Source organism: Rhinichthys klamathensis, unplaced genomic scaffold (assembly GCF_029890125.1).
Source record: "Rhinichthys klamathensis goyatoka isolate OS25496 unplaced genomic scaffold, OSU_Roscu_1.1 h1tg000110l_1, whole genome shotgun sequence".
In the NCBI taxonomy this organism is placed as follows: domain Eukaryota; kingdom Metazoa; phylum Chordata; class Actinopteri; order Cypriniformes; family Leuciscidae; genus Rhinichthys; species Rhinichthys klamathensis.
Window position 1 is genome coordinate 3,125,619 of NW_026606648.1, and position 25,854 is coordinate 3,151,472.

At 37.2% G+C, this 25,854-nt stretch overlaps 1 protein-coding gene across 10 annotated transcripts in view; it reads left to right on the top strand.

The window, feature by feature from the left end:
• Window positions 1-25,854, top strand: part of si:ch211-285f17.1 (sickle tail protein homolog) — a 150,940-nt gene that overhangs the window by 84,225 nt on the left and 40,861 nt on the right. For 8 of the 10 annotated variants that reach the window (XM_056254172.1, XM_056254168.1, XM_056254171.1 and 5 more), the window contains exons 3-5: window positions 16,445-16,531; window positions 17,596-17,800; window positions 23,385-23,583. In XM_056254172.1, coding sequence (XP_056110147.1) covers window positions 16,445-16,531; window positions 17,596-17,800; window positions 23,385-23,583 — 491 coding nt within the window. Of the gene's footprint in view, window positions 1-2,248; window positions 2,418-16,444; window positions 16,532-17,595; window positions 17,801-23,384; window positions 23,584-25,854 lie in introns of those variants that run through there. The other 2 variants (XM_056254175.1, XM_056254169.1) reach the window with 2 other exon arrangements.

Sequence of the window (25,854 nt, forward strand, 5' to 3'; positions counted from 1 at the left end):
TTCCCTATTCTCAGGGAACCATGGTTACATGTGTAACCTGAGACATTTTATTACCTGCAGGTAGAATCTGAAAGAAACATCATAGTTATATATGTATCACTGAATGGTTGCAATGATTACATTGAACTTGGCAAAATCATAGTAGAAGCCACTTATCTCATTGTTGTAACAGTGTCTTGTGTGTATGTGTTTTCTATTGAACTACCAAGGGTCAGTAAGTGGTTGTCCACAGGTTTTCTTTGTTCTGGATCTTTAGGTCTGAGTTATCTGGTGGCTGTAAATAGTAAAGAAAATAAGTAAAAAGAAGAGACACTTTTTATCTTGTCTACTTTCTCAAAAAAAAAAAAAAGACCCCCAGGGTATAATAAACATATTGAATGATGTTAGCAGTTTCTGCAGTGAATGACGCATATACGCAATATGAAAGTATATATTCAGTGTATAAATATGGCGTTCAGGCATTGCTGTCCTTACGCTGCACATTCTTCAGTTATGACCCCAGGGATCACCTCTCAGCCAACTTATAATATTAAATCCATTCATTTTAATTTCATATTAAAACACTGGATACTGTGAAATAGTTTTCTTTCTCACCACAACCCCACAAACCAACCAAACTCCAGTCCCAGCATACTTAAAAAGGTTGTAAATAGATTGACCTCTCATTCTGAACAGGTGGAGGTTTGTTTTATATTCCCCCCCCCCTTTGGCAGAAAGAATCCATTTTCAGTGTTTTGTGTCCAGCCGTAGTTGCCTGAGGTGAGAGCTGAAGTCTGTGCCATATATCACACTGACTCATTTTAGCGGTCATGGTCATGCCCTAAAATTTTCATTTTCTGTTCAGTTTCACATTCAAGTCTGAATGTTTAAGAAAAGTGACAAAGAAAAGTTTAGCACTGACCAAATCATAAAGTCTATGTCTCTGGTTTAACATAACAAACGTTTCTTTTATAGCACAACCCGCGATAATCTGTACATAACATTTTTGGAAGTATCATTTTGTGATATAAAGATTGCTTTAAAACAAAATGCTTTCTGTAAAATGCTCTCTTTTCGCTCGTTTTGCCCATACTCATCCACTCAGTGGGTCTGTGGAATGTTATTTGGATTGCCCCAGGGGGTATTAAAGAGAAAAGGTGGGGGCAGGGGCCGAACGCCTTCCCACAGCGGGTGAGTGAGGGAGTGTTGCGTGTGTTTACTCTGATTGAAAACAAAAGGCTCCTCACCTGCTCTTAAAGACCTACACAGCAGAACAATGGAGGTGATTGACAGTTTCTCAAGAATGAGAGTGCTTGGCTGCAGAGTGTGAGTGTGTGTGTGAGAGAGAGAGTTTGTAATAGTGTGGGCGGATATGCACAGAGAAAGACAGGGAGAGAGAAAAAGAGAGAGAGGAATTTTGATTGGTTTAGTGCCCAGTCACCCATACACTTGACCAACCGAATCTTATTTGTATAGTCAATCATTTGCTTTTACAATATTTCACACAACAATATTATTATAAAATAATTGCATAAACAGAATAAAAGCATATTTTGTTTTAAAGGTGGGGATTGCATCTAAGTCTTTGAACTGTTCAATGCTGCATTAATCAGGTCATGAATGATGCATTGGCTGTGTGTCATATGAGCTGTTCTGAATGTTTCTGTGTCTTTATTTTTGTTTGGGCGTTCTGTAGGTGACACATTCGCTGACCATTGAACACTATCAGCAGGGATGTGCTGAATCGCACAACAACACAAGGAGTTTAGCATTTAGTTTAGTTGTGTAAGACTTCACCTGTCCTTCACCTCACACTAAATCAAAAGTAGGAGAGCCCGGGGAGTGTTGCATCACATGTTGTTTAAACATCTGTACTTCAGTGGGGTTTTTTTGTTGTTTTTTCAGTGGTTTTTGTTTCAAACTTTAATATAATAATAGTAGTAGAAAGCTGAAAGTATAAATTAATGTCAAATTCAAAGCTGAATGGGTTGTAACACTAGAAAACATGGTTTTAAATGTATTATGGTAATCAGATTTACTTGTTCAAAATAATTGTCCTATTTTTGTGATGATCCCAAAGGTATTTTGGGTGGAGAGTTATAGGGATTTGAAGTCACCATAGTAATGTGTGATGTAAGAACAGGCTTGGCTCAGTTTACAATTAGGTGAGCGCGCATAGAGCTGCTGGAGGAAAGCGCGGAGAGGAGGGGCGCGCGACTCACGCACACACACACTCTCTCTCTCTCTCTCTCTCTCTCTCTCTCTCTCTCTCGCAAACACTCGCTCTCGGGCACTACATTGCGGGAAATGAACTTACTCCGGGAATAGAGACTAAGGACATGGCATAGTTTTCAACCTTCCTCCAAATCATGGGAATATTGAGAATGAGTCGCCACTGAGGACGATTGTTTGAACTTGTCTGTATATTGTGGAATAAGGTATTGTAACAATTCCTCATACTTTTTTTTTTTAAACTTGCCGTCTATTTTTATAAACTCAATGCATTCGCCAGCAAGCACGCTGATGCTCGCGCGATCGTCTTCAATCTTGCGCGCAAACTTCTGAACGGGGCGCGTTCTGTAACTAGAGAAGGCTCGCGCATGTTTGCTTTTCTGTAAGTTGCTGTTGCAGTAAGTAACCCGATATGCGATTCTTTCTGGAGTGTGACACGGCTATAAAGATGCGGACGAGAAGGATAACAATGGTAGGGATCTGCTGCTCCCAACCAGGTGTGCTCAGGGGGCGTTTGGAGTGGTTCGTGTGAGGCTTGTAACTTCTTAGCCATCGTTTGGATGTTGTATTTCATTGACTGTTCCATTTTGCCCGTTTTTAGATTTAAACAGTGATAGACTTCTTGAGATGTGGCTGTGTGTTGTTTTTCCTGCTCTTGTCTGCGTGGGAAGATAGATATATGATGTGTTAAATCCTGGCTTTTGGGTTTGTTGTTGGCGTGTGCTGTTTACAGTAGTTTGTAGTTTACAGTAGTTTGTTGGGCAGATTCAATTGGCTGGGTCCCAGGTGCGAATAATGGGATGGGGACGGGGCTTCTGAACGCAGAACGTTCTTTTTTGGTTCCCAATGGGAAACTATGGTTAGGGGAACGTTCTGAAAAGCCAAACTTATAGATATGTGATGCAAACATCAAAATGTATTAAAGGTAGGGTAGGCAATTTCGGAGAGGCTAGAAATAGTAAGCTAGCTTTGAAAGTATAAGATCCCACCCTCCATTCAGAGCGCTCTCCAAAGCCACGCCTCCTCCAAAATACATGAACGCACACAGCAGAGTTTGCAAAGAAATGCCGTTAAATTACCTCATGTCTCAATGCACTAGGAAAGTATTAGAATAATAATGAATGTAAACAACATACAGAGCTCTTACTTGTACCACCGGACTGCTGCAGATTCATTTCAGTGTTGATAGTGTAGACATAGAAACGCATAAATCCGAATCTGAGGACGTGAACAGCTCCGGGTGGAAGGTCACAGGTTGCCATCTCGTAATTACGGTTACGACACGGCGTGAACGCAGCATACGCTCGTTGTTTTGGTTCAAGAGGAACTGTAAAAGGCGGCTGCTATTTGTTTTTGACGCTCGTTGCTGTCTGTCTTCAACTCTGCATAGCCTTACGGAACGCGTTGATGATGTGTGCGCGGAGGTTTGGAAATAAACAAATGTTGACAGGCAGGTAGGACATCATATCATTGAGTTCGGACCGAATGCAATGATTGGACGAACATTTTTTTGTCCTGAGTCTTCCACAGAAGATACATGTTTTAATATTTAGACCACTTCTATCATTGCTATCAGAATGTGAAGAGGATTTCAACCAGTTTAACAAAAAGTGTTTATAAAACAAATTGCCTACCCTACCTTTAATTTACAAATCACGCATTATAGTAGGCTATGCAAGTGTTTTGAGATCATAACAATATTGTGGAAGGGACTGCTCAAAATAAGTCTTTATTAATCAAAGATCTGCCCCTTTGATAATAATTTGTCTGAATAAATGAATACAAATTGTTGGTGTTTTACTGCCACTGATGTTCATTTCAGCTGGACACTGCAGTGAATTCTATGCAATTTTTTGGACCTTTAAAAAAATATAGATTCCCAATGCACCCGTGCTGGTTAAATGAGGTATTACAACATAAAGCAAATTGTTTAGGTGACCTGACAAAACATATGTATACCAGCGCTTGACATTAACTTTTTTGCTCACTAGCCAATGTGGCTAGTGGTTTTCCAAAATGACTAGCCACGCAGCATTTTTACTAGCCACAGTTTTGTTGTTGTACGTTTTATATGATTAAAATTGACAATGGGGCTGAAAACGTGCTAAAATGAACTAATATTATCATTAGCTCTGATAAGGTTGTTAAGCTCCTTTTTTGATAACATGTTGTCTAAGATACACACATAAAATAGCTTCTTATTGTATATAATAAAAGTGCTGCATTGTTTGTTTTTTGTTTTACAGCAGTAAATACTGCAATACAGAGTAGAACAATTATCTGCATTAGAAACAACGAGCAAAGAATAAATAATAATTTTAAAGAAAAAATCCACAATTAAGGCACCAGGATTACAACTTTATATAGGCTATATAGGACTATATAGGACTTTGGATTGTTTGTTTTGCATCAGCTTTTCCTCAGAGCTCTGACTTAATAATTATCATCATGAAGCTCTGAGTAACTGGAGATATGTCCACCTGAAACAAGTATAGGCCTACAGGTCTTTATTTTCCAGATTATTCCCACAAGCGCATCTCCTGCTTTCTTTCATGGCATGATTAATTTTATTAAAACATAGAATTAACTCTGGAAAGATAGTTGTGATATGACGTGACATAAGGGCAGCCCTGCTAGTAGTTAGGCCTACACCGTGGCCCTTAATCATGAAGATGATTTTTGCTTTAATACCGGCCATGCACACTCACGAACTGACTGAACGCTGTGTTGATGTGTGTGTGTATGCGACCAGTCGCGTGTGATGATCGTTCGTTTGGCGCGCGCACCCTCGCGCAGCGGCACTGCAGGAGAGCGTGAGACACGCCGGTGGTCTGGATTCTCCTGCTATTAAAAAAAGATCGGTATATCATCACATTAAGTTGATAATTAAGGGCAGACTAAAACAGCCCAGTTCGTCGCACAGTCCGCGAGTTTAATCTCCGCGTGTCTTCTTGTTTGCAGTGTTGTCGTTCAAGAGGATTCACGAATGGACCAATGAGCAAACACTAAACTATGTGCAGGTGGTACTCATGGGAGTGGTAGTGGCATAGTGTCAAATTGCAATTCGTTTGTTATGTCAGATGTCCTTTGACAAGACTACAAATCTTCAACACGCCAAAGTGGCTAGTGAGAGTGACTGTGTTACCCGCCACGGGTGAAATGCACCCGCATTTGGCGGGTTGGCGGGTGTTAATGTCAAGCCCTGTGTATAGCCCTTTAGACCATCAATAGGGCTGTAAAGAAGCTGTCAGCATTTGCTTTCAAATTAAATGAGCCATGATAGAGTCTATTAAAAAGCCGCTTGGACCAGTTTGTAAAGCTTAACTAAGACTTCTTCCTGTTGCAGATTTTGACAGCTAATGCAATGACTGAATTGCTCACATAGGGCTGTGCATTCTGGGTGTAAACTAGGCTTGCTGTCCAGTGATGGGAATAACGGCGTTATAAATAAACGGCGTTACTAACGGCGTTATCTTTTTCAGTAACGAGTAATCAAACGAATTACTGTTTCCCCCGTTACAACGCAGTTACTGTTACTGAAAAAAAAAAATGTGGCGTTACTATAATTGAACTCACTGAAGCGGTTTTCATCCGAGTAGGCTCTCTCTCCGCCATAGGACCTGCAAAGTTTTTTTCTCTGGTGTGTGTGTGTTTATGAGGCGCCGGAGTGGAGAAAAGCGAAGCGAACGGCGCGAGCGCGCTCAATGCGCGAGAGAGACCGAATGTGTCCGAGAGCGCGCTCAACAGTTGCGCAAGAGAGACCGAGGGTGTCCGAGCATTATATAGTTTGTTTTTTAAATAAATGACATATTTCAGCATTAGACAGCATTATCTATAGCCTATTGGAATCATCTGCAACGTTAATTAATTTACATGGTTATACAAATAAAATCTATAACACAGAAAACATCTTTGTTTGATCGGTTGTAAACACGTGCGGATACATTTCTAGAATTTGGGTTAAATAACCTCTGATGATGACGTTCGCTATAGGTTATAAAAATAAACCCCCAAAATATTATATTTTAGTATTATATATTTTTTTTTTGGTAAATTGTTCAGTATTATATTGAGAGAGCACTTGTTAAACTGTTTACTTTTGTTAGGAAGAAAATACTTAGGCTACAGTATGTCTACTAGTTGTGAAGTTGTGTAACAGTTTTATCATTTTAATATGCACAAAGAGTATGTATATTTTTTATTATTATTTATTCATTTTTGGTACATTTCTTAAGAAGCATAATGTATATTTAAACTTTAAAAATACTGTGCGATATTAAGTATAAACCATGATGTTTTATTGTTCTACTATAGTAATGCTAATATTTAGAATAGTATTGAATTTAATAGGCGTCTCTCACATTGTCCCACAGCAACATTAAAATAGAATAAATTATTATTATAAAACATTAAACACTAATCTACACTAAGTGTCCATTTCATTTATTTAACATATTTAATACTGGGGGCATCCAAATTATCAAGTTATTTTTTTAAGTAATGCAATAGTTACTTTCTCTGGTAATTAGTTACTTTTATAATGATGAAACTCAGTTACTAACTCAGTTACTATTTGTGAGAAGTAACTAGTAACTATAACTAATTACTTTTTTTAAGTAACATGCTCAACACTGTTGCTGTCAGACATTAGACTAATTAGGGTAAAGTGTAAAATTCCTTTTTACATTCTTTAGAAACAAGAATGTTCCACTAATTAGTGGTTGCATGAGATGCTATTGTTTATGTCTGAAACACTCACTAATTATACCACATAATCACTTTCTCCAATTATACTGTATTATTGAGTTGTTGGGTGTCAGAAGCATCTAAGAGAAGCACAACATTAGCACAGTTTTCTTGTTGACGGTGCATTCCTGATCTGAGGCCAGCTTCTTCAGCGCAGTTTTACTTAGTGCAACAACCCCGACTGTTCACAGATCAACCGCTTGGCACCTTCCCAGTTCTCCATCATTGCCGTTGTCTGCCGAGAGCAGACATGAGTGAATTGATATATTAAAATGTTCAGCTGTGGGTCATTCCGGGGTCATGAGCTCAACTGGAGACGCTGTCAGTTTAAATCGTGAGTGCAGTTTCAGTTTTGCATGTTTGGCTGCTTCATTCCCATGAATGGTCCAATTTCACAGGGCCATGCAAATACTATGGCAGCTGCTCTGATGGGGATTTGATGCTCATTTAAGCATGATGTGCAGAGGAGCCAGCCTGCTATCCACTGTTATGAGAGGTACTTCCATTATGTGGAAATGACTGTACTTTTGTAGAACAATGACAAGAACAATGGGGCGTCTTGATTTTTTTTATGATGGAACTTTGCACATAACATTTGAGAGTGAGTAAATCACTGTTGTATTAACAACATCCATTTGTTAAAAAAAAAAAAAAAAAACTTTGTATCTTTGACCCTGTTTGACTGTTTTGTCTCTGGTGACCCAATCACAAGTGTTGATGGCGTCAGGCAAATCAGAGCTGTTCAGTAAAGTTGAGGACTTTTATTAATTTTCTGATTGGACAATTAAAGTCTGGAACCAATATTTTTGTGCAGTGGGTGCTCAATTCACACTTGTTTGTCTATGAAATGCAGTATATGGAAATGAGTGGAATATAGGTAAGATGATTTTGAAAGAAGTCTCTTATGCTCAAAGCGGCTGCTTTATTTAATCAAAATACCATACAATATTGAGTGAGTGAGTGAGTGATGCTAAGTTTTCTTAGTGTTTTGTCTCAATCTTAGACAGGTTTGAAAAGTAATGTTTCAGCATATATACTTCAGTGTAGTGACTCATTCTTGCTCTCTGTTGCCCTCTCTCTCTCTCTCTCTCTCTCTCTCACTCTCTATCACTCTTTCTCTCTCTCTCTCTCTCTCTCTCTCTCTCTCTCTCTCTCTCTCTCTCTCTCTCTCTCTCTCTCTCTCTCTCTCTCTCTCTCTCTCTCTCTCTCTCTCTCTCTCTCTCTCTCTCTCTCTCTCTCTCTCTCTCTCACCCGTATCTTCCCTTAGCATGTCATCTGAAAGATATCATTTCCTCTTTCTGTCAAGTCAAGTCAAGTCATCTTCATTTATATAGCGCTTTTAACAATGGAGATTGTTTCAAAGCAGCTTTACAGAGATAAACATAAATTTACGGTAACAGAGATTGTTTTGGCTTTATAGCGATTTTGAATAATGTTATTTTCAGCTAAAGTTGGTTTTGATTGATTCACTTCCAGCAAAATTATCATTTGTTATTACATTAGGGGCCACTAAGACGACGGCGTTCTCTCTAAACAGACTTTAAACGCGAACCTGTGACCTGATGGCGTTCACATGCGCATTAAAAATTGATTCTATAGTTATATTCGTTTGAATATGTGTGCGCAGGTTTGTAATTTCCCAACAAACCATGCCTAAACAAACTACTTCTGTGTGTTTTTGAGTCATTGTGTGTGTGTGTGTTTCTGTGTGTTTTTCATATGTGAGTGTGTGGCAGTAGCCAGTGTCCTGTAATGAGAAGGGTAAGAGACTGTCCTCTCTGAGGTTGAGGTTGACCAGACCGTTTCTTTAAGGATCAGTACCAAACCAAAGACCAAGATGAGGACCTGAGTTTGCTGAGTGGAGCCAGTTTGGTTAAAACTGTAGTTTAATGTTTGAGTTTGGGACCAGTGAGATTTTTTAGAACGAAATTCAGCAAAGATGCATTAAATTGATCAGTGACAGTAAATCCATTTATAATGTTATAATGTTTCTATTTCAAATAAATGTTGCTTTTTTGAACTCTTGAAGAATCTTGAAAAAGTATCAGTTTACACAAATCAGCATATTAGAATTTCTGAAGGATCATGTGACACTGAAGACTGGAGTAATGATGCTGACTTTGCCATCACAGGAATAAATAACATTTGCAAAATATATTAAAATAAAAAACAGTTACTTTAAATCGTAATAATATTTCACAATATAACTGTTTTACTGTATTTCTAATCAAATAAATACTGCCTTGGTGAGCATAAGAAACGTCGTTTAAAAACATAAGAAAATTTTGACCCCAAACTGTTTTTTATGGTGGTGTATTAAAGGGTCATGTTTCTAAAATGCCACAGTATAACCTTTTTAACTATAATTTCTCACAGTTATGCTACACACACACACACACACGCTCAAGGTTAATAATGTGTCAGCACATTCCTTCCTTTTCCATTTAGACTCTTTCTCTCCTTTTTCTGATACAGTTCAAACCACCAAGGTTAGCAGAAATAGTGGGAAAACCGCCCATTTTCCAGTCAGACCATGAAATTGCTGATGACTACATTATACTTATTGAATGAAGCTGACACAGACAGTGACAGTATTATTAAAATAGCTAGTATAATAATTATATTTCTATCAGTGTGTGTCTATGGGCCTGTTTACACCTGGTCATGTCATGGATTTTCTCAAATCGGATAGCTATCCGATTGTGAAAAGACCAGGTCTAAATGCCCTCCAAAATGCTTTAAAAATCACTTAAACCGCTTCAGGAGGTTGTTTGAGATGCATTCCAAACAAAACTGGACAAGTGTAAATGCATATGTCCGTTGAAACCACCATTTCACACTATATAAAAAAAAATAAACATGTGAGAGCGTGCTATAGGCTATATGACATGTTATAGCCAGATGTAATGTCTAGAGACAGTTCAAGCCAAGGTTATGGGGGTTAAGATTGTCAAGAGGGGTCAGGATGCAATCAGTTAGTTACTATATTAAAGTCCTTATATCTAGGCCCAGAGTGGGATTTTTTTTATTTAGTTTTTGCATTTTCTGCACACAATCTCTATAGTAAAATGTATAAAATGAAGAGTACAGTCTAATTGGCAGCTGATGCATTAGCATTACATATTTTTCATGGTTTAATACATCTAACTTAGAGCATCCTTACAGTGTTATTCACAAATAAGTACTGAGGGTAGTCCTTGTTACATATCTTTCATTTACTTACCATAGTAATAACAGTAAATGATGCCTAATTACATGTAATTAACCCTCAACCAAACCCTAATCCTACCCCAACCCTATAGTAAGTACATGTTGTTAATTAATATTACTCAGTAAATAAATATATAATTACACTGTAACAATGACACCTTAAAATAAAGTGTAACCGTACTGAGTAATATTAATTAACTACATGTACTTAAAGTGTTAAGATTACTTGAGAAGCAAACTGAATATAATATTTAAACTCTGTAAGTTGTTCCAAGTTATTGATGTTTTAAAACAAGAAAAGGCAATTTGTCAATGAGGTAAGAAAAAACACATTTAAAAATTTAAATTCTGATTATGTAGGCTACTCTAATAAAAATGTATCTTAATATCTTCTCTAGTAAATGTATATTATTTAGATATTATTACCCAAAAATAAGACAAAAAAAATACTGATTAATCTTTTTTTTGTGTGTACTACATACAAATCAGCTGTAGTTTATATTCTTGTTCTAAGAAGGATAAATTTGAACAACTTTTTGCACCCGGCCCGACACACCGACACCACAGCTAGAAATTCCTCTGTATTATATGAAAGATTAACCTGCAGAGTCAGCAAACATGCCCAAACCCATCTGTGTGTGTGTGATATTTTCCTGCCAAGGTGTCAGGGCTGATGTGATGGATCGCTCAGATGTTTATCAACACACACACACACACACACCTCCTTGCTGAACATCTGCGTACCACCTTTGCGTGCGGACGAGACCTCAAGCACCGGCGTGGTGAAAGCCTGTCACAAGACTTTGTGAGCGGAAAAAACAGAGCCGCCATCTGGTTCTGTTTGGCCCAGACAAACTGTAACCCCACCCTCTGTTCCTGCACTGCCCTTTCCCCACAGAAAAGAGAAAAAGAGAGAAGAACCGGCATAAAAGGAAAAGAGGAAAATGGCCTTTATATCTATCACCAGACCGAAACAATTTTCCAGATGCTCTTGATTCAACAGGATTTAGATACACTATCTGCAGGCCTGGTGTGTGTGCAGGCGATAGAGAGCAAACTGTAGGCCTGTTATTGCATTACTGATATGTGTCTGGTTTAGGAAAGAAAATATTTGGATTGTTAAATGAGGTGGTTTGAGTTGCTGGTGGCTGATTTCGGTCTGATTGCTTTCCATACACTTGGTCTTTTCATGATAGCTGCATAAATGTGAACTTTTAGAACAATTATCCTATGTTTGTAAGATTGAAGTGACTGGAGGTCATTCATTTTTAGGGGCAGTGGTGTTTGAGGTGACAGAATAAATTTAATTTTATGCAGATGTCATGATGCAGTAACTACCAATGGGAGTGCAGCAGATAGATAGTGGAACTGACGAGATCCGCCTTCTGATGCAGTTGGATAGTTGTGTAGCAACTAGTGGGACCTCTAGTGATTTATTCAGTGTTTGTATGAACACATCTATAGTTATAAACACACCATGATTGGATATTTCAGGGGCCATGCCAGCGCAGAGGTCAGTTCAACGTGTTCTTTCTTGTAGTCTAAACCAGCACTGGGAATCTAATGTGTTTAAGTGTGTATACTTTAATGTGTGTGTCTCCGATATATAAGAAAAAATAGCTCTTTGTTTTTTCTCCCCCAGGACATCTCAAACATGAGATAATGAATACTTTTATGGTCTTCTTGTTTCTTATACACTATCATTCAAATGTTTGGGGTCAGTAAGTTTTTTTGTTTTTTTTAAGAAATAAATACTTTTATTCAGAAAGCATACCTTAAATTGTGGAAGCTTGTTTCCGCCACAGAATAATTTTAAAAGATAATTGGGACTTTTTTTCTCTCAGTTGCGAGTTTATATCTCACAATTCTGACTTTATAACACACAAGTGCGACTTTATATGACGCAATTCGGAGATAAAAAGTCAGAATTGCAAGATGTAAATTCGTAATTGTGAGATAAAAAGTCACAATTACCTTTTTTATTTTTTATTCTGTGGTGGAAATGAGCTTCGATATTAAATGGATCAAAAGTGACAGTAAAAACATTTATAATGTTACAAACTATTTCTATTTCAAATAAATGCTCTTGTTTTGAACTTCACGGTATCACTGTTTCCACAAAAATATTAAGCAGCACAACTGTTTGCAATATGATAAATCAGCATATTAGAATGATTTCTGAAGGACCATGTGATGCTGAAGACTGGAGCAATGATGCTGAAAATACAGCTTTGCCGTCACAGGAATAAATTAAATTTTAATGATATTTTAAAATATATGCAACACGTATTTTATTGATTAAATTGTAAATAATAATAATATTATTATTATTTTGAAATAAAAGAGTTCAATTAACTGTGCAGCTTTACTTTTTACAGCACAGATCTCCAGTCCACACAGAACATTTTTTGAAACTGAACAGAAAATGGGCCATTCAGAAGTCGTCACAGTGTTGAAGACACAGCCGTGAACGCATTAACATACGACTGCCCATATTTACATATAAACAACTTTTAAGTATCCAGCAACTTGCCATTGTTACTCATTTCATATGCAAAAGTGATTTGCATATAGAAGGCATTTAAGGTTATATTCTAACTTCTTAAAGGTACAGTAGCAAAATCAGTCTGGGTGGAAGTGATCATGTAGAACTAAATTATGATTGATGTTGCTGTAAGAAACCTTTACTAACATTATAAGTGGACCTTGGGGAAAAATATATGCCCCCTGGTTTTGTTTTTGAGTGTGTTATGTGTGGTGGCAGGAGATCATGGATTCCAATGCATTTTGTGTATGTGTGAGTGTGTGTTTTGTCAATAATGAGTATAGCTGATGTTACATTACTCTTTCAGCGGGGGGAATCCCAGCATAACTGAGGTATCATGTTCAGAAAAATGGTAAAACAACTGGCAGAGCCAGAACAATTCAGCTTTAAAACTATATCCTTCGCATCTGTTACTAAAAACATGGCCTGGTCTGAAAAAATCTTAGACTCATTGTGTTATCTGGTGCGGTTATCACTTTTTATTGCCTTTCTTTCTTGTCTCTCATGACAAGTCTTATTGGCTTGACTATAAAGCCTTTGCAATATGCAAAATTCATGGTACAGATAAACTACTCCTTATCTTCGTTTGTATCTTTATCATTCCTGCCAACACACACAAACCTGCTTTTTATTCTTACAGCTGCAGATATGAAAGTTACTCGCTATTTTGTTAACCACAATTTCCACATTGATAACCACAAAGTTAATTAAAGATAAGTGAGTTATCATACATCATTCACTTGTCCACTTTATAGATCCCGAAACCTGTTTGACCAAACCACTTCCGGATCGGTAGTTTATGCAGTGCTGTGTTTGTTATGGTATCTTACTGTATTCAGGAGAGCAGACACTCTTATGTGACTAATCTGCTGGGTAGAATACACATATATACAGTATATAATAATTACAGACCTTCTAACATACATGCGTTAGCTGAGCAATGTAAATGATAGTTTGTGTATCTGTGTATTTTGGTGGGTTTCCTACTTTTCAGTTTGTTACTATGGTTTCTCATTGTTTGATTATCCATTGCACCTGTTGTTCATTTCGTTTGGTCTGTGTATTTAAGCTCTGTGTTTCTTTCAGTTCATGGTCAGTTCTGGTTGCGTTTTACGTCATGTTTATAGCGGTTGTTCTGTTTCATTGTTCTGAGTATTTTGAGTTCAGTTGAATAAATCTCGGTACTGCTGCGAAAATATCATTTGCTCACCTTTATTGCAACCGTTTGTGGTTTGACACGCAACTGCTATGGAGGCTATATGTTGTTGTGGGCAATATTAGCTCTAAAAGCATATGCACAGATACATATTTCTAAAATCAATTGGCATCATCCCATCCCCCCTGACAAACTCTTTTTAACATATGATTATTTGTCATACTGTTTTATTGCAGCATTTTTAACATTATGATTTTTCCCTACCATTTTATTGTACTATTTCTAACATGCTATGAATATTTTATACTTTTTTTATTATTATATTATTAGTGTGATAAATTTATTGTACTATTTTTAACAGTATGATTGTTCAGTCGTTATATTATTGTACAACTTTTAACATACTATCATTATTTTATCGTACTATTTAAAAGAGTATGATTATTTAGTTTTATTTATACATAATATAATTAATTTGTTGTACTAATTATTGTACTATTTTTAACATACTTTGAATAATTTATTGTGCTATTTTTGCCATACTATATTATTTTCTCATACTATTTTATTCTACTATTTTTAACATAATTAGATTTTTTATTGTGCTATTTGAACATACTATACTAATACTAAAATGAATATTATTGTCCGGAATTTTAAGCTTTTAAATTTGGCATTTCTTGGTTTTGGTATTTGGTATGCTTTTTGAACTCATGATGAACTTTTAAGCTAATTATAGAAAAGGTCTGAGAATAGGAGCTAACCTGTGGTGACTCACACACGCACAAATACACCCTTGAGCTTGTATTGTCATCAGTTTGTTGACAGCTCCTGTGCTGTGCGTGCCCACTGAATACCATCGCGTTGGTGGTTGTAGATCTAATTTCCCACCTCATGCCCTCAAAAGAACCCCAGGACTCTTTGCTGTGGTCTGGAAAGTTCTGATCTGATCCTGTTTCATATGGTTAAGTTCAAACTCTCACTTTTCCTACCTCATATCAAAGAGATGAATCAACATCTAAATTACAAGAAACCGCAGGTGTGGGTGTTTCAGTGTCAAGAGATCTTCTCGTTTATACATTCAATGACTTTTAATGATGCATCAGGCAATTTAAATATCAAAAGCACTTTGTAGCCTATCAGATGTCATGACTCATAAAATGTATTTGACTGAAAGTGATTCCTGTTACCAGTGATTAACTTTAAAGGAATAGTTCACTCAAAAATTAACATTCTGTCATTCTTTTTGAATGTCTTGTAAACAAATGTGGCATGTTTATATGCTGACATGAGAATTGCATTTGAGAATATACATTTCCATTTAAAATGCACTTGAAATACCCCTTTTAAAAATCTGTTGATAAATTAAATATAAAATGTTTATTTTGTAGTGGTTAATTAAAGGTGCTCTATGTAACTTTTAGCGGCCTCTAGTGGTGATGTTTCAGATTGCAACCAAATTTTACAAGAGCGCTCGTGCTCGAACTCATAGACAATACCGTCTATTACGCGAATATCTCGGCGAATACTAGACGGATTCGGCGAGCAGCGAGCTCGTTGGGACCATCTAGTCGAGCTGAAAAGAACCATATAAGTTCCATAGTTTTTGGTGGTGTTTTCGCGGAGATATTAGCAGAAAACCATCGGGCGCGCTGCAAAATTGCGGACGCCGGTGACGTCACGATCTCAGAAGAAAATCGCTCGTATCTCTGGAACGCAAAGACCCAGAGACCTCAAATTCGGGGGAGGAGGTCCCAGGGGAATCCTTGCCCGAACGCTAGAGTGGCGGGCCTCGGGGATGCCCCCTACCGGATCGCCGTTCGCTGGGACCCCCAATTTCGAACGGCTATAACTCGGGGAGCCGGGCGAGTTGGACCTCGGGGGTGGGCTCGTTCGAAAGGCCCCGTCCAGCACTACGAACGATTAGAGTCTTGGGAATATTGACTGAGATATAAGCCGAACAACGTGCGCCTTTAACCGGACGTAACTCCCTGACCGTCTACAATAGACTGTATATAGGAGAGAGGCTCGGGAGCGCGCATGCACGCCACATCCGTTGGATTTCGCGGTAAATCCGACCCGGAGACTTCACATAGAAATAGGAATACTGGTCTTCAGAGGTAATAGCAAAACTCATTTTAATGTGTGATTACAACCCCTTCACACACAGACAATAAAAAAAGGATTAATTTTAGTAGAAAAGTTACATAGAGCACCTTTAAAGAATGAAAGTTTTCTAATGTTGTGTGCTCAGTTTGTCAGTGTGTGATCCCTGCCACATCATTTACCCTTCTCAGGACCTTTCTTCGACTTGCATAATGGCCCATATATGCTTGGCAAGAGTCTGAACTGTCACATACTTCTCTATACCTGTAGGATGAAGTACTTTTAAAACACATTTTGAAGGTTCTAAAATGTATACAGTGAAGGTGCTCATCAGCTGCTCTGGTTTGTGCATTTTCAAACATGAGCATCATTTCTCTCTGCTGAATTCCACATTTTCTGTTTCTATGCCTGTGTTCCTCATCGATGTTTTTGCCTTTATGCTCTGTATCTCTTTCTCTCTGTCCTAATAGTTATTTCAGGGGATGTTGTCCGCTCTACACTCTGAGATAGATATTCAAAGATATCTGATGAAAATCCAGACCGTTGGTTCACGCAGAGTCAGTACTAGCATGGATGAGAGTGTGTGATGCATGTGTGTGTTTAACAATACCACAAAATCACCTAACTTGGACAAAACTTTTTTATTTGAAGTTAATTAACTGACTATATTAATATATATGTAAAGGCAGGTCCATACTGCCTTTGTATTTTGATGTATAATTCTGCATACATTTTGAATCTAGTTTTTGGTGTGGTCAGTCATTCTGATCTGTGTCTTGCTGCATGAATGATTGCAGTGGTCACAGTTGACCGGCGACTGTCGCTTTAAATAAAATGTGCAGTGTGTGTTACATGTATTCAGACAAATTATGCTTTGTTCACAATGAGTGGTTCAAGTTTTATGCATGTAGTAATGACAACTACTAAAGGTTCTATCCTGTCCATTGACTAGTCTTGATGGTCTAGATGGGCTACCAGTGCATCAGATTATTAAGCTGGTTAATTCTGATAGACGACTTTGAAACAAATACTACAAACCTGTTACCATGTCCCTACAAACAGCCTGACCATCTTAAATTGGTATGATCTGGTTTTTCAAGCAGAGAAGACAAAAATGGTTTATCAAGCTGGTTTATGCTAGTGGACCACTTTGAACCAGCTACTACAAACTAGCTACATTGTCCCAAAAACAGCTTGACCATTTTAAGCTGGTATAATCTTCTTTTTTCCCAGCAGGGAAGACAAAAATGGCTTTATCAAATTGTTTTTTGCTAGTAGACCAATTTGTACCAGCTACTACAACCCAGCTACAATGTCCCAAAAACAGTTTGACCATCTTAAGCTAGTATGAGCTGTTTTTGGTTTTCCCAGTAGAGAAATAAAATGGTTTTATCAAGCTGGTTTGTGCTAGTAGATCACTTTGAACCAGCTACTGCAAACCAGTTACAATGTCCTAAAAACAGCCTGACCGTCTTAAGCTGGTATAATCTTTTTTTTTTCTTTCTTTTTTTTTTTTTTCAGCAGAGAAACCAAAAATGCCATGGTTTTCAGGAATTCCACTAATGATGTGCCATCAAATTCAGCATGTTATCTGACACTCCTTTTCTTCTTCCTCCTACAGAACCGGGGCTCTAAGCAGAGCGTGGTGTGTCAGAGTCCAGTTCCTGTGTTTGTGGATCAGGTGGAGCACGGCTCTCTGGTCTCTCTAGATGCTCTGGAGGTCATGTCTGAGTGTGACATGCCCATCGCCTTCACCCGAGGCTCCCGGTCGCGAGCCAGTCTGCCTGTGGTCCGCTCTACTAACCAGACCAAGGATCGTTCACTAGGTATACACACTGATACACGAATACTAAATTATATACAGATACACTCATTCTAAATATATAGCAACCATGCAGAAAGACCTGCTTGCTAGGGCTACACGATTCATTGAAAGAAAAATGAAATCGCTGTATGGCTTAGTGCGATTATTAAATCGCAAATGCTGCATGTTTCAGAGTGAATGTGGCGCTGTGTTCATTATCTCATTATTAGTTAATTCTTTATCATTTTTCATTATTTATTTATTATCTCTAAGTTTGAGTCGCTTTAACATGCATTTGGGAATGCAACATGCACCAACTTCCCAATCTTCCCCAAACTTGTAATAAAAAGCGCATATCAACAAAAAGCTTTAAAGGGATAGTTCACCCAAACATGTATAAATTCCTTTCTTATGCTGAACACAAAAGATATTTTAAAGAATATGGGTAACCAAACAGTTAGGCCCATAACATTGACTTCCATGGTATGGAAAAAAAATACGATGGAAGTCAGTGGGCTCCATCAACTTTTTGGTTACCGACATTCTTCAAAATATCTTCTTTTATGTTTAGCAGAAGAAAGAAATTCATACAGGTTTGGAACAACTTGAGGGTGAGTAAATGATGACAGAATTTTCATTTTTGGGTGAACTATCCCTTTAAGGGCTCTCTGCGTTTTTCTGTCAAAATAAAAGTTTGATGGTTTATCACAAGAAATTTAGACAGCCATAAATATTATTATAGTAATTTTACAGTTGTGAAATAAAATAAAATATTTTAATAGCAATATAGTAATATAGTTTAAATTTTTTCAGTGAAATATTGCAATAGTAATATTTTTGTTTTTTTTATTTAGTAATTTATATATGTTTATTTATTAGTAATGATAATAATAATAATACTTTATTATTATTATCATTATTATTAATAATAATAATATATCCATATTGTTATATAATCTAAAATTACGCTAGCACATGCAACCTGTAATTTCTTTTACTCACATTTTACATAGCAATCACAATTTTATCAGAAAAAACAATTTCTTCCCAAAATCGTGCAGCCCTACTACTAGCCTCATAGAAACACATTTGTAGTAATAGCATAGCATGGGAATCATGACTTTGACGTCTATATATATATATTTATTTTACATTTAATTCAAACTTCAATTATAATAAGGAAAAGCAAATAAACGAACTCACAAGGGTTTAGGAACATGTCGAATTGTGAATGACGGGTGTTCGATTTCTGCGGTAATCTGCTGAGTTTTCTGTGGAATTCACCAGTATGAATGAGCGCTCACACACTGCTGCCTTACTTATTTTCCGTCTGGCTGCTAAACGATTTAGTTGCAGAGTTTAAGTATCTGTGGAAGTGTGTGTTTACTTAAGTTTGTCTGTCTGTCTCTTGTATATAAGTTCAATGTCATAACAGAGAATTTGGCTCTGTCATCATCGGTTCATGTAATGGAAATATACGAGGCTCCACAGCTCAAATTCATAGCCTGTATTTAACATCTCACAGGCATACATTACCGCACAGACTCATGCTTGTGGACACACAGAAACACACGGAAATAGGACTCTTTTGCCAACATACACACACACATACACACACACACACACACACATTCACCAGCACACTCCGAATACTCCCTACATCCAGATAGAATGACGGTCAAACACACACAGGCCTTGAAATGGGAGCTTTCTCTGGCTGCTTATCTGTGATTGGTCGGTTTAAACAAGGACCATCTGGAAAGACAGTTATGGGGAGGAAAAGTGTGTTCACTCAAACTATGCCCTCAATATTCCTCTGAGAAGATGTAGATGTAGGCAGACCTGCAGGGACAAGCTAGATGAGGTTTAATCAGAAGAAACACAAAGGCGAGGAGACCGGCATCTATTAGAGACCTGCTTGCTGTAAGTCACAATTCCTCTAGTTCAGTGGTCTTAAGTTTCAGTTGTTGAGAGATGTCATCTTAGGTTTGTGTAAGACCTTCTTTGGAAGATTAGAGCACTACAGTCTGGTACTGGAAGTAAAAATCCCATTCATTTTTTCTCTACAGAAATGTATTTTTAACAATATCATATAAGCCTTGCTTAATATTTTGCAATAAACTTCAAATATGTTGCATTTTATTTGATTATATATTGCCGTTTAGTCAGTAGTTTCATATTGTTCCATTTTTATTCGTTAACGTTATTTGCAGAGTTTTGTGGGATATGGAGTTCATTAAAGGGGGGGTGAAATGCTGTTTCATGCATAGTGAGTTTTTTTACACTGTTAAAGAGTTGGATTCCCATGCTAAACATGGACAAAGTTTCAAAAATGAAGTTGTAAGTTTGATGGAGTAATTCTGTTCCAAAAATACTCCTTCCGGGTTGTCACAAGTTTCGGAAAGTTTTTTTCGAATACGGGCGTGTGTGACGTCAGAGTGGCCGGAATTTCCTTATACGGGTCTTAAGGGCACTTCTCCCGGAAGGGCGCGCGCGCATCTGTAGCCTAGTGCGTGCGAGAGTACGCCTATGCCCATCAGAGCGCTGGGCTCGGTCGGCTGCGCTGCAATTAAAAAAAGGGCAAGACAACACTGCACAAATTTCCAAAGAACCCAGCGTTAAGGGACCAGTGGATGGATTTTGTTTTTCCAGAGCAGCAACGGAGTTGTGCAAGTGTTTTTGTTTGTTCCCTTTATTTCGACGGTAATAGTTTTATAAACAAGGCCCAGTTCAACGCCGGATTTGCAGATCGCCTAATACTTTTAAGATGGAGCAGTCCCAACGATAAAGGTTCACGGTCGTGCGTTGGAACCGCAGGCGGTGAGTAAAACTGCTTCAAATGTCTGTGAGTTGTTAACTATCGGCGTGTAAGCACAGCAAGTAAACAACATGATCACATACAGTTAATGTATATCTATGGAGCATGCGATGTATGGTGTGTGTGTGTGTGTTTAAATACATTTGTTTAGCTGGCCACTGTAGGTGTCAGTTTGTTTATTGTAAAAATAAATCATGTCCTCATAAACCACGAGTCTGTCTGTTTACAACACACAAATGTTATAAAACTCGCGCATGACATGGTGTTCTAAAAACACTGCGCTCAAGTTCAAATCAGTTCTATTTTTTTTTTTAAAAAACGCTCGAGACCTTATGGTTTTTCACCCATGCATTTCACTGCCCATCTCACGTTTTTGTGAGCAAAAACGCGTTCTGTATGAACGAGCCCTTAGTATTGTTTAGATCCTTGTTCTGCATGGGATTATTATCTGATTGTTAGCCATGGTTTATTTTCGGATGTCACTCACAGCTTCCAGACGCTCTTAACGCAAAAGCTTCGCGCGCTCGTGTCGTGATTATTTAGCTCCGCCCACACGGCAAGCCTCCACCCGCTCGGGTTTTTCCGGAAAGACTCGGTACAGCCTATCTTTCTTTTATAAATATAATAAAACTAAAGACTTTTTGGAGATATGAAGGATGCAATACTACTCTATAGGTACTCAAGATTAACATGAGATTGAGTGAAACTGAGTGTTTCACCCCCCCTTTAATTGGTAAAATATGTTAAATATACATGTTTTTCTTGGAGTTTCAAATACAGTTTCGCTTCGAAGTTATTGTTACTAAATAGTTTTCAGTAATTAAAATAAAGTTAATACACAAATAAATATACAAATTAAATGAAAAACCTCAACTTTAAAAAAAATGAAATTTAGAAATATTTTACTGAAATAAAATGTTCAAGTTGATGTATTAAAATTACTAAAACTGCAATAAAAATAAATGAAAGCTAAATATAAATATAAAAACCATGACCAAATCATAACTAAATTACAAAAAGTTTAACTAATAATAAAAGATAATAAAAAATGTCAAATACTAGTATATAAACAATAATAAAATAACAGTGATCCTTAAGGAGAAAATGAGAAACAATAAATTTTTCCAATGCTCCTGAAAAGGGTGTTTACTGATTGAAAAAATATATTCTGTCTTCACATTGGACAACAAGACAGTGGGATGATATAAGAATAAATTTGTAATCAGAATTAATCATCTTTTTCTACAGTAAACGGTATGAATGGAGATGATTGAAACGTCTCATGGACAGTATTAAAATTCAAACAACTAAAACCTTTTTCCTTTGAGTCTTTTCCCGTTTGTCTAAGAGTGCTAGTATGTGATTGTGAATAAAGCAGTCCTTCAGATGTGGCTTGGCATTTAGCCCAAGGTGCTCTTCTGAATTATATGCTGTTGATTGTTTGATGCTCGACAATTAGTTATTAATGTCGGTCATTAGAATGAAATGGTAGGGTAGAGTTTCAGAGACTGTTCCAAACCCAAGTGAGCTGTCTACTGTTTACATGAGCTGTGAGGCATGTGCATTAAACACAAACATCTGCTATTAAGTGTTCTGCAACATGACATTTATTTAATTTATTTATTAATATTTTGTTTAAAATCTTTCATGTAATGATGTATACTTTGCAGCACATAATGAAATGTGTGTTTAAAACAGGGGTGGATTCTATCTATCTATGTTCTATCTATCTATCTATCTCTATCTATCTATCTATCTATCTATCTATCTATCTATCTATCTATCTATCTATCTATCTATCTATCTATCTATCTATCTATCTAACACACAACAAACACTTTCACACGCGCACAAACAGTTGTCTCACCTAGTAAGCGTAAGCGAAAATGGAAATACACATTTCACTTATCTGCATATGGTCCCTTGTGAACCGCTGTAGGCAAACATTAAAACTCCCTCCATCCGTCCAACACTCCGCCACACCCTACTTCTCTCTTTCGCCCACTTGCTCTTCCCAACAAATTTTCCCACCAGATTTTACACACCCACTCATAGAATTGAGGGGATCCCTCATGGAAGAAGAGACAAGTGATTTATCGATATGGTCGCATGTAGAAATGCATGATGCAGTGCCATGTCAGATATCGGCCAATGATAATAGTTAATAACACTGTTGACTCTTTCCCCGCCAGAGTTTTTGAAAAAGGTTCCCAGCCACCGCCAGAATTTTTGATAATTTTCACAAAAGTTTCATGTCCCCCTTAATATTATGTTGTATGAATATCTGTATATGCAAAAGAAAGAATAGACCCACTGCTTTTAAACAAACAAACAAAAAGTTTTATTCTAGCTTCATGCAATCCCTTTCTATCAACACTTGAATATGGGTAAGATTCGTAAAAAAAAAAGAAAAAAAGCAACATTTTGAGCAAAAAGCTTGGGTCTACATTTCATTCAGTAACATTTCATTAGTTTTGATTTATATGCTGTTTAATGTTGATGATTGTGTTATTTTACATATGATATCGCTTGTTTCTGCTTCTTTTTCTCTTGTGTTTAAATCAGGATATTCAGTATTCTTTCAGAAGATGCATAATAGCGCCCCCCTACCGTATAACAGTGAAAACATGTCCCTTTTAGCATTTTTTTAAGATGTACATTATAATGTTCTGATGCCCAAACTCGTGATTTTAGTTTGAAGTGTTGTATTTTTAATTTATTTAGACATAATAGTGTAGTTGCATGCCTCTCTCAATCTTTCTTCATGTTTCCTCTTTCTGTTTTTCAGGGGTGTTGTATCTGCAGTATGGAGACGACACAAAGCAGATACGCATGCCTAATGAGATAACGAGTGTAGATACAGTCAGAGCTCTGTTTGTTAGTGCCTTCCATCATCAGCTCAACATGAAGATGCTGGAGTCGCCCAGCACCGCCATCTACGTCAAAGATGAGACCAGGAATGTGTACTATGAACTCACTGATGTCAGGTGAGTGTGTGTGCATCAGATTCAGCCACTTTAAAGGAATAGTTCGCCCAAAATTGAAAATTATCCCATAATGTACTCACCCTCAAGTCATCCTAGGTGTATATGGCTTTCTTCTTTCAGTCGAACAAAATCGTTAAATAATATCCTGGCTCTTCCCAGCTTTGCAATGGAATTGAATAGTCCCGAATAGAAGCTCAAAAAAGCGCATCCATCCATCATAAAAGTAATCCATACGACTACAGTGGGTTAATAAATGGTTTCTAAAGCGAAGTGATGAATTTTTGTGAGAAAAATATCCATATTTAACCCTTTATAAACTATAATCACTGGCTTTCGGCTTTCTGTTCCGACAGAAAGGTGACCTCTGACCTGACATAAGACGTAGCTTCTCTTCTCTTATATCGAAATACTCTTACATTTTTCTTCAAAACTTCTCGTTTTAGACTTCTAATTCCTAATTCTAAGCTTACGCTACTCCGTCATACATCCTACGTCGGGTCGGAGGTCACCCTGACTCTCATGATCACACGTACGTCTGTTGTCGGAAGCCAGTGATTATAGTTAATAAGGTTTTAAATATGGATATTTTTCTTACAAAGACCCATCGCTTCACTTCAGATGGCATTTATTAACCCACTGGGGTCGTATGGATTACTTTTATGTTAGATGGATGCGCTTTTTGGAGCTTCAAAAACTAGGGTCCTATTCAATGCCATTACAGAGCGAGGATATTGTTTAATATAACTAAATGTGTTTGCCTGAAAGAAGAAAGTCATATACACATAGGCTGGCTTGGCTTTTCATTTTTGGGTGTACTATCCCTTCAAAGTTTGAACAGATTGCTGTCTTCCTTCCTCATTCCACATGCTTCCTTTTGTTTCGATCAACACAGCAAGTGACATTCTTCGAGGTCCAATTGCACCTCTCTTTCCTGTTCGATTTTCTTTTTCCTTGAGAACAAACTTAGTAATCAAATCTCTCATGCATTGATTTTACAGGAATTGTGCAGCTGGTAAAGAATTGTAAATTAATATTCTGTTATCATTTACTCACCCTCATGCTGTTCCAAACCCGTATGACTTTCTTTCTGCTGTGGAACATAAAATTAGATTTTTAACAGAATGTTCATGCAGCTTTTTTCCAAATGACAAAAGCATACAGTGACTACTAGTGACTGTCAAGCTTTGAAAACGTCACAAAAGGAACATAACTGTGTCATAAAAGTAGTCAATCCCACTGGTTCACTATATTTCAAGCCTTCCGAATTCATATGATAGCTTTATGTGAGGAACACATTGACATTTAAGTTATTTGCTGAAAATGTTCACCATCATGGCTCTCAAATTTCATTTGCAAAACTAAGACATTCATATTGGTTGGAGCGAATAAAGGATGACAGACTTTTCATTTTTGGGTGAATTATTTCTGTAATATGGAACTATAGCTCTGAAAATCTTCAGTAATATTTATTTGAACCACCCTAAATAAGCCACCCTCACTCACATACACACAGACGGAACATTTTAATTAGATATCATTTGAACAGAATTACAGTCAAAGCGAGACAGCTGAAGTAAGAATGGCCTCACATCATTTGTTTTTCTTACTTTAAACCAATAAACCTGACCGTCATACATCACCCACCAGCACAGCTAATGTTAACATACCACTTATGTCACACATCAAACAAACACTCCAACATATCTTTCACTCTCATTTTCTCTGGTCTTTCATCTTTCCCTCCACCTCAGCTGATCTCTAAACACTAATGTGTGCATAGCTTTCCTTACCTTATGTATCTCTCCATCTGTTTACAAAATAAAGAGTAAACCACAACACTTTCTCAGTTGGGAATCACCTTTGAAAGACCTGATGAAATGAAAACTTGAGCTATTTACATGCTAGTATACTGCTAAAAGTTGACAAAATTAACTTCTAGTATATACACTACCTTTCATACAGTATTGTTTGGGATTTTTAAAACTGTTTTTGAAAGAAGTCTGCATTTATTTGATCAAAAAATACAGTAAAAACAGTAATACCCCCCAACAATACTTTTAAAATGACCAGTGTTTCACTTCTGGGGACACAGATGAAAAGTATTGATGACTCAGCTTGCACTATGCAGATTTTTGTCCAATTAGATGTTCTCTAGATTGAGTATGACTAAAGGCTATTGGCCCTTTAGTTCTTTCCGCTCAAACTTCCTGTTTCAGCAGAAAACACTCCAATATATGAAAGAATCATGTGATCATCCAATGATTTCAAGTT